We start from the raw sequence: 13,819 nt of genomic DNA, 5'->3' as shown, positions 1-13,819 counted from the left end.
GGCTATGGAGAATTCGTAATGGGGAAACTAAGTTCATTCACCACAAAGAATATACGACGTTGCACCGACGTGCAAGGAGGTTTATCGATGAACACTTGATGTGTCAGATTCTATATTACCCATACTAACCCTCCGTTGTCGTTCAAATTCATCGAAGAACACTTGATGTATCAAATTCTAACTTGTCTGCAACGCAACGTTGATGTAATGTTATTTCCTTAATGAAATCAATGTCCATTTTCGTGCCAACTTATAAGTTTGTAAAAGGGCTCGGCAATATAAAAAAGCTAAGGTGGACGACTTTGAGATACCTTTGAAAACTCCTGAAATATGCTTGACGACCCTAGAAATAACTTCGACGACCCTTAATATTTTTTTCATTGACGAGCCTTAAAAAATTTTAGACAGAGGAGATAGATAGGTATACTCAAGAGTCGTTAATTTAATAAACATAATGACTCATATAAAACTTAACGACCCTTCAATTAAATCAAACAGAGAGGTGGTTTGGCAAACGAGTGAGTCGTTGGTCTGAAAAAAAATGTGTTGACGACACTAACACTCATTTTATTTCAAGAGGTTTGGAGTAGTTGATCTGCAAAAAAAGTATTGACGACACTAACACTCATTTTATTTCAAGAGGTTTGGAGTCGTTGATCTGCAAAAAAAGTATTGACGACTCTAACACTCATTTCCAGCTTTTTAGTGTGATCATTTTAACAATCATATAAGCACAACAACTTCTAAATATCATGCTGAATTGTTAGAAAGCCAAATAACACAAAATAGTTTTAACAAACAAACCATCCAAACCAAACCGATAGTACGAACTACAGAAAATAGTTGTATCTAACAAACACGTAAGTTCAAGTCGACAATACCGAAAGACATAAGTTCTAGATGCATTCAAACTTTAAAACATCTCCTCACCCACTACCACCACCACGACCTCGACCTCCACCTCGACCTCTCTGACTTACCTGACTTGATGATGTCCGACTTTTCTTTGAAGGACCATGTCCAGGACTGCTCCTTGGAGAACCACCTTCTTCTCTCCTAGCTTGATCATTACCATCTTCGTTTCCTTCACCCTTTTCAACACGTTCTTATCTTAGTTGGCTAGCTGTTCTCCTTGTCCTCTTACATTGCTTTGCCAGATCAGCGAACATTTTCTTCGCTGTGGATTTTCAATGTGTTGGCAGTACTCAGCATACATACGACTTTGCTCAGGTTTCATCACTTCTCCTTTGTCGGCTTTGCAACAAAATGACTTCATAAAAATCTTCATCCGTTCCCTCTATTTGGATTCAAATACTGATTAAGATTAACATAATTAAAACTGTATGTAAATGATTAACACAATTCGAAAAAGAAGTACTTACCACAAGCTTAAGAATGGAAGAGTCATTTCTAGTGTCGGCTGTAGAAGCAGAGGAAGATGCTTTGTTGCTCCTCATACCCATAGTATGATCGATCAATCCTTATCACCCGACCATGGGAGAAGCGTTCATACCATGGAATGTAATCATCGCTTGCCTCGTTACCTTCATTAACACAATCCCACCAAGAGATGTCTACCCTACTAGTACCCAAATGCCTATTATTCCAATGCTCAGTCTTAGGCTCAGGTTCGTAAAAAACATCCAACGTCTTTTCGTCCGCCTTGCATTTCTTCAATTTATGTTTGAACGGTGGTACATAATCCTCATGGGGTGAATCTTGAATATACCCAAGCTGACGCATTACTCTATTCGGATTGTACATTGAATATCCATAAGGGTAAAACAGAGGGCCATGGTAATATGCGAGATCTTGGATTCCTCCCACTCTATCTTCCTTGTATGGATCAAAGTTTACCTCTTTGGTTGTCATGTTGTCCAATTTTTGGCGCATGGATAACAACTTCTACGTTTTCTCCTTATCCTGACTTCCAGTGTTGGGTGCAATTGGATGTCTTCATCGCCTTTGATCAATGAGGGGAAATGCTCGTAAATCCATACCTGAAACAACATCAAAACAATAAAAAAAGTTAAATCTAAAAATATAAAACAAAAAATATTACAAACAACGAGCAAATTTGATAACTCAAGTTACCTGAAGTAAAGCCAAATTCCCATTCATTTGAGAAGTTCGTTCCCGGGATGCCTTTGCTAGCTGAGCGTTCAAATGTGCTACTATGGCAGTCCCCCATGAATGCTTACTCACCTCTTCCAAGGGATCCAAAAGTTGAAGAAGGTTAACGCTAACTCTATTTTCCTTTGCTATCGGGAAATATAACTGAAGCAAGGATATACAACAAGTATGCGGCTGCCGTCGCACGAACTTCCAGATCAGAGAGTAGTTCATTGTCTCCGTCTTTCTCAAGTGATCCCGCATACATCTCTCTAATGGTTATAACTTTAAACTCTTTCTTTGGGTACTTCTTTACCTTCACAAAAAGGCCAAACATCGTCTTTTCGTCCCATCCAAACAATTTATGCGTCAATTCATATATTCGCTTCCAATCTAGGTTTTTATTGAATTTGTCATCGGTGTTTTCCCTCAACCTGCAATCCTAGAATCTGTTCTGCGTCTTCGGGAATTGCCATCTCTCCAAAAGGAAATTGGAAGGTATCGACTTCGCCATAAAACCTCTCATAAAAACATGATACTGCAGCCTTGTTATACGCAATCACGGAGTTCTTAACGGCAGCATACAAACCTGAGTTTTCAACAATGTCTCTCACTCTTGTACATTCACCTTTTAGGGGCCATTTTTTCATCTTTGCATAAGAAGATTGGTGTCTAAAAAGACGCGTGGCATTTTTATGATCCTACGAAAGAAAAACAAATAGAATTAAAACATAAGAAATTAAATATCAACAAATCATATGAAAAACAAAGTTGAGAATGTTACAATTGTCTCGTTGATGGTACGGGCCTACAAGTTATCGTATCCAAATAGAACTTTGTCGTCGTCTTTAGGTTCACCTGTGGCTTTCCCATTTCTAAGACGAGTAAGCGGCAAACGCTTGGGTGGAATGTGTCGCGCGCTGGGTGCATTTGAAACTTTCTCCTCCGGCTGTGGATGTGGTTGCGCCGCATCCTCCTCATCCTCCTGAATCTCCTCCTCCACCTCCTCCTCCTCATCACCACTACTACCATCATTTATTTCCTTACCATTTCCATCATTACTATCATCCTCATCCCCCTCTTCATCACCGCTAGCACCACCATTTCCATCCTCATCCTCATCATCATCATTACCTTCATCCTCATCTTCCTCAATATCTGCCTCTTCATTTCCACGATTACCACCATTGCCACCATCACCATCATTACCATCATCATCATCATCATAAGCAACATATTCACCTCCTAAAGGAATTTCGTCATGTTCTGCGACTTCTTCTTCTTCGCTTCCAGTTGCAGATATAACATGAGAGGATGAAGAGGACAATTCAGACGAATCATCACATGGGTCTCTAGGTTCGCGGATAAGTAAGGATACCTCACTCGGTGTTTTTCCTCGTAATAGACCGACATTTAGGTATTTTTCGTTGCGGGGAGGTCTGGATGGAGGAGTTACCATGACAAGCTTATCTTTTTTATTCTTTCTACTATAGGCCAAAGACAACAAAATATCAAAAGGTTGTCAGAAAAAAATCTTAAAATAAACGACCCTAAGAAATATAAACGACTACATGTACTTTGTTAACGGTTCTCAATTTATGCTTGACGATTCAAGCGTTATTCCTTAACGACCCTTCCAATTTTTTTGACAGAGGAGCTACATATGTTTGTTACAGACTCGTTAACTTCCTAATTTAATCGTCAAACGAGAATCGTTAACCATTACAATTTATGTGGATGACTTTTTCATTATTTGGGACAGAGATGTAGTTTGGCATATCATAGAGTCGGTGATGAATAAAAATGATCGTCTAAAGAATCTAGCACACAACCACACTAGAGTCGTTTTCACCTATTACTAATGGTTAACGATTTTTGAAAAAATTAACATGCATATCAAAAATTGTTAAGAAAAATAAAATGGTTAACAATTCTAACCTAAAAAAATATTAGCTACACCAGGGATCGTTTTCTCCGCAACCCCAATGGTTGACGATTTCTCAAAATTTCAACATGCACAAGAAAAATCGTTAAGCAAACAACCCTCGTGATTAACGACTCGATTTCTGAGAATCCAATTTTTTCTATTCAAACCTAATTTTTCAGTAGAACATCAAATTAAACTCAAACCTAAGTTAGAGATGGAGGTTCTAGTGGACATACCTTCTGATTGGAGCCATTTTCTTCTCCGGCTGATTTAATTTATTGCTCAGTCTCGAATGCGCCTTCGCTGCATTAACGGAATCGACGAGATTAATTGTCGATTAAAATTAATCGACGATTACGCGATGAATCGGTTGAAGAAAAAAAAATTCTCCTCCAATCATTAATGGAGAAAATGGACAACCAGAGAAAGATTGGAGAAAATGGACAACCAGAGAAAGGGGGAGGGGAGGAGAAAAAAAAGAATTTTGTTTGAAAAGAAAATGGGGGCCTCTCTCAATTACCAATAGGATTTTAGGGTTAGTTGTTAGAAAAGGATAAAATAGTTATTTCGCCATCATTTTGGAAACCTCATATATTTTCTGGTGTGGATATAAATTATGTTCCGGACCCAATTAAGGGGTGCTACAATAGCTTCGACGAAAATTAAACAGTCATCTCGAGAACTTACTTTGACGCAGAGTTCTGAACATTACTTAATGATGCCATAACAGCATGAGTAGTAGTAGTAACATTAATATGAATTCAAATGGCAGATGAAAAATGGGCAATCATTGACCAGGAATCCAGGATAAAAGTGGGCACAAAAATGAGGTCTATGTGCACAATAAGTTAAAAACAAGTTTTAAACAATGAAGCAAAGAATGATGATTACATTTCAGCTAAATGCATTATATTATTCAATCCATATCTAGTAGTTTTCTATTCCTTTAGAGAAAGCTATTCATTCGTAATTAAAATGTTTTTCTTGATTAACAGTTGGCAAAAGAGATGTTGTGGCACTGGCTTAATTGTGGTCCTAATCTTTTATATCGTTGTGTCTTCACCGTGTTCGTCGTTGCCTCTTATCAGAAACCGCAAAACTTGTTGGAAAAAAATGGGTTTCACAAAGGATGAATGAATCAGAGAAGAAAGTGTTGCACTCCAAAACTTTCAAGACTTGTATAAATTTCTTTTAGACAAATATTTCTACCCTCCCAATAACAATTGGCGATTACAACAGGTATGCGAAATATTGCCTTCAGGATACAATGAAAGCCCTGCAACGAAAAATTGAATTCAAGGTTTGTACCCCTTGATTCAATCAAGAACACACAAAGAGATTTCTGATTTCTGATGATGCTTTTTGAAACAGAGAAAACAGATTGATTTTTCTTATATGTTAAACGAAACTGGGAGAAGCTATTTATAAAGGGTTTTGCACCTGTTGGGAATAGGTTTTTATTCGCCAACAGGTTTCTATTCACGAAACGTCAGGTTCCTTCATCAACAGACATCAATGGTGTCTTTTGGATTCGAAATTTTCGAACAGGCTTTTATCGGCCAAATAAAACCTTCATCAACAGGTCGACCACAGCCTGGGGGGCGATGCCCCCCAGGACCCCCCTTTGGTTAGCGCCGTTGAAAATATTCCAACATTCTCCCCCTATTTTCAAAACCATAAAACAAAGTTAAAACTTTTAAATCAGAGTGACTGCATCACCGAAGTGACTGCCTACGTACCCGAGTGGGATCAAGCCAACGTAGTTCAAGCACAATTGAGACTAAGCATCATCGTTGAAATCAACACATAAATGATAGGTATTTTTTGGATTTGAACCTTCACTTAGTGTAAGAAACTCAAAGCCTTATCGAGGTTCTATGGTGAAACCAGTCTTGAACCAAGTACCCCTTATGATAAAACCGGAGTCTCCACACATATTGATTTCATAAAATCATGTGTTCTGTAGCCAAGCACGTTAATGGCCATGTGCTTATATCCTTGTTCATGAGTCTTCTTTAGAGAACGGTCTTCTTCTCTTAGGAAACGGCCTTATTTCCATACTCATATAGGTAAGTCTCGAAGGTGTTTCTGCGATACACCTTTTACTAATCATAGACTCATTAAGGATTTACATCCATCCTATTTTCTTGCAGAAACCAGCACTAATAAGAAATGGGAAGTTTTTATATTGTGCTCCATAATCTACTTCCATAACTTGTTGGTACCACATTGAACCTTGTTTATCCTTTTCAAAACATAGGTTGGGTTTCTGCTATGGGAGATCAAACTTCCTTCACAGACCTTAGTCCCATTTCTTTCCTTTTTATTGAAACCACTGAACTTGGTAGACTTTTCGTAAATGGGTCTGCCAAATTCCTCTTTGATTCAATAAAGTTAACCGTAACTACTCCCCTCTTGAGTAGTTGCCTAACCATGTAGTGTCTAAGACTTGCATGTCTAGACTTTCCATTATAAGTCTTATTAGAGACATTATAGATTGTAGCTTGATTATCACAATTAATCAAGACCGCCGGAGTTGGCTTCTTCCAAAAATGAATCTCCATAAGTAGGTTTCTAAGCCAATCTGCCTCCTTACATGCATCAGTTAAAGCTATCAATTCTGACAACATTGTTGAATCAGAAATACAAGTCTGCTTCTTGGAACTCCAAGACACAGCAGCACCCCCTAATGTAAAAATCCATCCAGAAGTTGACTTGGAATTTGATTCTACATTGTTCCAGTTAGCATCGCTGTACCCCTCTAGTGCAGCGGGATAGCCTTGGTAATGCAAACCAAAATTTATTGTTCCTTTCAAGTAAGCCATAACTCTTGAAACTGCTTTCCAGTGTTCATATCCTGGATTACTTGAGAAACGACATAATATTCCCACGGCTTGGGCTATGTCCGGTCTTGTGCAATGCATAGCGTACATAAGACTCCCAATAACACTAGAATACTCAAGTTGAGCATGAGTACGGTCGGTGTTCTTCATTAACTTGATAGTATGGTCTAAAGGAGTAGGTGCTGGATTGTCATCAAAGTGACCATATTTCTTGAGAAATTTCTCAATATAATGAGATTGAGTTAAAACCAACTCATCTCCCTTTCTTAGGATCTTAATTCCCAAGATTACATCAGCCTCTCCTAAATCCTTCATATCAAAGTTAGAACTAAGAAACTTCTTTGTTTTTCCACAACAGATATGTCAGACCCAAAGATTAACATATCATCAACATACAAACAGAGAATCACACAACCAGAACTATCATGCTTACTATAGATACATTTGTCCGCATCATTCACCACAAACCATATGACAAAACTACTTTATCAAACTTCTCATGCCATTGCATAGGGGCTTGCTTCAAACCATAGAGAGATTTCACTAACTTGCAAACTTTCTTCTCTTGGCCTGGTAATATGAAACCTTCAGGTTGTTCCATATATATCTCTTCTTCTAAATCCCCATTTAGAAAAGCAGTTTTGACATCCATTTGATGCACAACCAACTTATGAATAGAAGCAAGTGCAATCAAGCAACGAATGGATGAGATGCGGGCAACAGGAGCATATGTATCAAAGTAATCAATACCATGTCTTTGTTTATAACCCTTGGCAACTAGCCTTGCCTTAAACTTATCAACTTCACCATCAGCTCTCAACTTTCTCTTGAATATCCATTTACTTCCTATTGCTTTAGCACCAGGAGGTAAATTTACTAATACCCAAGTCCCGTTAGTCAAAAGCGAATGCTTTTCATCATTGATGGCTTCTTTCCAGAAATTTGCATCTCTAGAACTCATGGCTTCAGCATAAGTTTTAGGGTCATCATCAGTATGCATAACATACTGGTTAACACTAAGAATTCTATTCTTATTTGCCTCTACAAGGTAATAAATAAAGTTTGGATCAGGCTTTTTCTCAATCCTTCCTCTCTTACTCCTTCTAGGTTCGATATCTTCAGTAGGCACTGAAATATCATTGTCATAGTAGGAGAGGGATTTTCATCATTGTTATCAATCTCCATAGGTTCTAGATCAGGTAACAATGGATTCTCCATGGGTTGCATTTGAGAACTGTTCCTATTTAAGTTCTCAAAGAATTCCACATCTACAGATTCTATAATCTCAAAAGTGTCAAGGTTTATAAATCTGTAGGTGATACTATTAAGAGAGTATCCCACAAAAGCACATTTATAAGCCCTGTTTCCCAACTTTGGTCTTTTGGGATCAGGCTTTCGAACATATGCTAAACAACCCCAGACTTTAAGTCTTCTCAAGTTTGGTTTCCTCTTAAACCACAACTCATAAGGAGAAACACTCTTCTTTTTCAAAGGAATTCTATTCAAAATATAACATGCAGACAACATAGCTTCACCCCACAAAGAATTAGGCAAACCAGAACTTATAAGCATGCAATTAACCATATCAATCAAAGTTCTATTTTTCCTTTCAGCCATACCATTTTGTTGAGGTGTGTAAGGTGCAGTACGTTGATGAACTAAACCATGCTCTTGACAAAAGGAATTAAATTCAGTAGGAAAGTATTCACCACCACGATCAGAACGTAAAATCTTAATTTTGTGCTCTAATTGTGTCTCTACTTCTGCTTTATAAATCCTAAATTTATCAAAGACTTCATCCTTAGATTTCATTAAATATGTATAAGCATATCTAGTACTATCTTCTATAAAAGTGACATAATACTTATTTCCACCACGAGTGGCAGAACCATGCAAATCACCCACATCACTATGTACTAATTCAAGTAAGTAAGAATTTCGTACTACAGACTTATGGGAAATTCTAGTTATCTTTGCTTGCACACATATTTCACATTTAGAAGCATGATCAAAATTGCAATCAGAAATCAAGCCTAATCGATTCATGTTTCTAAGAGAACCATAATTCACATGCCCTAATCTACCATGCCATAAATTAACAGAGTCAACAATATAAGCAGAACCATTATTTATTAAATTAAGCTTAATCATCCCATTACAAGCATATCCTTGTCCAACAAACACACCATTTTTGGACAACACAAACTTATTAGACTCATAGGTCGTCTTGAATCCAGCCTTCATAACAAGGTCGCCGGAAACAAGGTTCTTCACGATGTCAGGGACATGTAAAACATTAGTAAGAGTCACAGTCTTTCCCGAAGTAAACGAGAGTTCAACAGTGCCTTTCCCAATAACTTTGCTGCGTTGACCGTTTGCGGAGACAACATCGTTTCCTTCTCCACTAACCGGTTCGTATGTCTTGTAAAGATTTCTATCCTTACAGATATGGATGGTTGCAGCATTGTCGTACCACCATCCACCCCCAGTTTCAGCAACAGCATTGGCGGCTTGCACCACGATCACAAGTTTGTCATCGACCATATTTGCCTCCTTTTTCTGGTTCTGCTGTTGTTTCTTTTTGAGACGACAGTCACGAGCAAAATGGCCGGGTTTGTCACAGAAGTAGCAAGGGCCGCCAGCGCCCTTCTTCTTACTCTTCTTGTTGGGATGCTTCTTAAACTGAGTATCATTCTTAGGTTTCAAGGAATTCGGTGTTTTAGATTCTTCTACGCTATTCACCTTAGAATGGTTTTCAGAATGTGGACTATCCTTAAGTTCTCGCTTACGAGAGTCCTCTTCTATGCGAAGATGACGTTGTAAGGCCTCTAAATCATAGTCAGTCTCAGCATGCTTAAGTTTCTTCTTATAACCATTCCAAGAAGGGGGGAGACGAGAAATAATAACCCCAACAACAAACGCAGAAACAAGATCAATTCCAGCATCCTTAAGATGATTAACTATGAGTAAAAGTTCACTGACCTGGGCAATGATTGACTTACTGTCAACCATCTTAAAATCCATGAAATTGCAAATCAGGAATTTCTTGTTGCTTGCTTCAGAAATCTTGTATTTGTTGTCAAGCGCAGTCCACAATCCCTTTGCAGTCCCAATACTCCGATGTGCATTGTACACATGTTTGTCCAGAGCATTCAAAATATGACCACGACACATGAAATCATCTTCCTGACGCTGCTTTCGTCTAGCCTTCAATTCCTCAGTGTCATTGTCAGTTGCAGCAGGAATTCCTCCAATCCATCTTCAAGTATGTACCACAACTTGATGGTGATCAGGAAAAACTTCACAGTCTCTTGCCAACGGGTAAAACCTTCACCATCAAAACGTTCCAATCGAGTAAAGGTTTGGTTCATCACTTGCAGAGATTGAGCAGTAGCATTCGAATTCGAAGATTCACCCTCCATTGCCAGAAAAATTTATTTGTCTAAAAACTGTTGGAAAAAAATGGGTTTCACAAAGGATGAATGAATCAGAGAAGAAAGTGTTGCACTCCAAAACTTTCAAGGCTTGTATAAATTTCTTTTAGACAAATATTTCTACCCTCCCAATAACAATTGGCGATTACAACAGGTATGCGAAATATTGCCTTCAGGATACAATGAAAGCCCTGCAACGAAAAATTGAATTCAAGGTTTGTACCCCTTGATTCAATCAAGAACACACAAAGAGATTTCTGATTTCTGATGATGCTTTTTGAAACAGAGAAAACAGATTGATTTTTCTTATATGTTAAACGAAACTGGGAGAAGCTATTTATAAAGGGTTTTGCACCTGTTGGGAATAGGTTTTTATTCGCCAACAGGTTTCTATTCACGAAACGTCAGGTTCCTTCATCAACAGACATCAATGGTGTCTTTTGGATTCGAAATTTTCGAACAGGCTTTTATCGGCCAAATAAAACCTTCATCAACAGGTCGACCACAGCCTGGGGGGCGATGCCCCCCAGGACCCCCCTTTGGTTAGCGCCGTTGAAAATATTCCAACAAAACTGAAACATCACATGAAGTAGTTTACTTGTCAGCCGCGGGCACTCTTATTCTTACAGCTATGATTTTGTGTCACAAGTAATATTTCAATCTCCACTGGTGACTTAACTTACGGAATTATATAGCAAGGATTGAGTATCCTACCATGGATGGTAATAAAGACTATCAATTAATTAATCAACAAATCAAATAAGCATGTCAAATATACACTACTTAGAAGAGTGTGCACAAAAATAAAATCAGTAATACTGACTTCTCAATTTCTTTCTATCTTCTCTTAACTTGGAAGACAGAGAGCGTGAAAACTTCCATGCCAGGTAGTTTTCGAAAATGTGATTTATTTAGTTAGGATCTATGTAGTACGGACACGTCTAAAATGGTTCATGTCGGCCACAGATTTGCATCCGGTTTTCGACGTGCACATATCGGACACCATATTCATATGTCACACATTATATTGATATGCATGCATGTTTATAATGTCTAAATTTTTTTTTGTGTATGTATTATCTCGGTGGTATATATGCAAGTTCTTACGCAAATTTGTCATTTACCAACAATGTATTAGCATTATTAGAAAAATTACATCCATAATATACACAATTGATGGAAATATCACTAGTTTCATAACCTATCTTTAACCTAATTTCTTGAGTATTACACCGTGTCTGCGTACACGCCGCGTCATGTCCATGTCAGTACATCACGGCGTCCGCATGAATGTTAATTCTAGGATCCTTGGCACAAAGGTTCTTCCAAGTTCCTAGATATAATGCGTTTGAAAGCTTTACTGTATGATGTCTACCAAAAGTACTGGCGTGGCCAACCTTACAAGCCGCGACACAGCTAATTAATGTTGGGCAAAGAATCGTGTACGGATGATAACGTAAAGGTACATTAAAAAGGACTATTGCTGAAGTGCCTTACCGTACTAGTGGATCATGTTACGTGGTATGTCGCGTGGGAATAACATATTCCTTTACTTTTGCAATATCCATTTGTGTGTCAGCAATGTGCTCTTGTTGTGTTCCACTTTACTTCCTCTCTCTTTTTGATGTTTACAAGTTTCACTTTCACTTTGTTTTCTTTTACCAAAATTCACAGAAGGTGAATTCCTAATAAGTTTCAAGTTCAACATCTATTTTTCCATTCGAAAATGCTATATGACCAGGTAAAACAGCTGAGTAACAGCAAAAACTGACTTGGAATCTGACGTGGGGGAGAGAAGCATTTTTCTTTGTCCAGTCATCGTTAAAGAAAAAGGATAACTAAATTGTATGAATAAGTGATCAGTTCAGATGTCCAATTAACTAAGAGTAACTTCAGATCCATAAGAACAAAAATGATGACTTTATATTTTGATAAAGAGGAATACTATGAAATTTAGTGATGAAGATGCATTTTTTGATGGGTTTCAAAATCTTTCTGTACGGTTTCCCTGGTTAAGATGAAGATATATCCTACAATAGCCGGAGATATTTCAGAACAACAATCAATAATTGTTTGTCCAAAATATTAGCGAAATTGCCTTAGATCGTGATCTACTCTCAATGAACAAACCCAACTCTCTCAAAGTGAAGAAAACTCTTCTAATCATCCTAAATAATTAAAAAAGACTATAATTCTCGAAAAATAACAGGAATTTAAAAAGAAAGAGAGGGTGAAATTGAATAAAGTATCACCAACATCTACAAACATAGATCTGGAGATGTAAATCTAGGATTCCATGATTATCAATCACAATAAGAATAATAAAACCAATTGGAGATCCAATAGGTTATATCGGAGAATAAAAAAGAGGCGCATAGTTGAAGCAATTTAATAGGGATCATGATCTTCACAGTTGAGCCAGTACAAACAGAAAAAGAAAAAAAACAATCGTCTTCTCTATCAGTTTCACCGTTTCCGCTGTCAAGCAGCTGTTCATGTAGCACGGTTGTTTTCCATTGCCGAAATCGTGAAACTATTTTATATTCTCTCGTCTCATGTGTTCTGACTTTTACTTTTAAGATGGATTCATTACTCTTTGTATATGGGTTAATAAAAGCAAAGATTCTAAACTGACCTTCGTCTCCTAACAGACATAGTGGGGTCGGCCTCATCCTAAATCCACCTGTTGTAAACCATCGCGTTGGGAGGGAGCACCCCGCTATGTCTGTTGGACACATCACGGTCAATCATCCGATATCAATCAGTGGCTTGAATCAAGCAAAATTACAATTACAAGAAAAACAAAATAAATAAAACCTTAAGTATAATTTATCCCTTATTTTTTTTTCTTCTAATTTTATATTCTTAATTAGGATATAATCCGTGTCCTAACTGCTCGACGTTTTAATTGTTGTCAGCAATAAGTGGTCGTTAAAGTTTTTATCCAGTATTGTGCATATTTAACACATCTATTTTTTTCATAAAATTGGTTAAAAAAACCAAAACGCATAATTCCTGGGTGAAATAGACTGGTAAATTTTGATACTGTTTATATAGACAAGAATCAAAAAGACACTGTTCAAATATCCTGTTTGGTTATTTCATCCAAAAATTAACTTCAATTTCGCTGCAGCTGACTAAAATACCCTCCCTTCTATCTAATTAAACAAGAACTCTACAGATTTCTTCTGTCTTCGTTACTATCACCGTCGTCTTCTTCGTTGTGATCACCGTACTTACCACCGTCACAGTCAATCGAACCCTACTAACTCAACTAATGAAAACCCAAAATCCATGAAGCTAAAGACGGAACAAATATAACAAATTTACGGAGTTTGAGACGTTTTTTTATTTGAGAAATTGTGCGAAGAATCACTGTAAATTTTTTATCGTCGCTGTTGATGTTTGTAGTCGATTGAGAGGGTTTAAATTGAAATTCGAGTTCCATTTAGGCATTTGTTTCCGCATGAAAAGTTGAAGTGGCCCACTCCGAACCTGCCGAT

The 13,819-nt window shown here is 37.6% G+C and overlaps 1 protein-coding gene across 1 annotated transcript; it reads right to left on the bottom strand.

The window, feature by feature from the left end:
* Positions 1-2,248: 2,248 nt before the first annotated feature.
* On the bottom strand, positions 2,249-3,571 carry LOC113352480. The gene is made up of 3 exons (XM_026596295.1): positions 3,116-3,571; positions 2,547-2,813; positions 2,249-2,428 (listed from the first exon to the last, which is right to left on the bottom strand). Exons 1-3 carry the CDS (start codon positions 3,569-3,571, stop codon positions 2,249-2,251), a joined length of 903 nt encoding a protein of 300 aa, XP_026452080.1.
* Between the last annotated feature and the right edge of the window lie 10,248 nt (positions 3,572-13,819).

Source organism: Papaver somniferum, chromosome 2 (genome assembly GCF_003573695.1).
Source record: "Papaver somniferum cultivar HN1 chromosome 2, ASM357369v1, whole genome shotgun sequence".
Lineage (NCBI taxonomy): Eukaryota > Viridiplantae > Streptophyta > Magnoliopsida > Ranunculales > Papaveraceae > Papaver > Papaver somniferum.
This window is presented reverse-complemented; position numbering and strand designations above follow the sequence as displayed.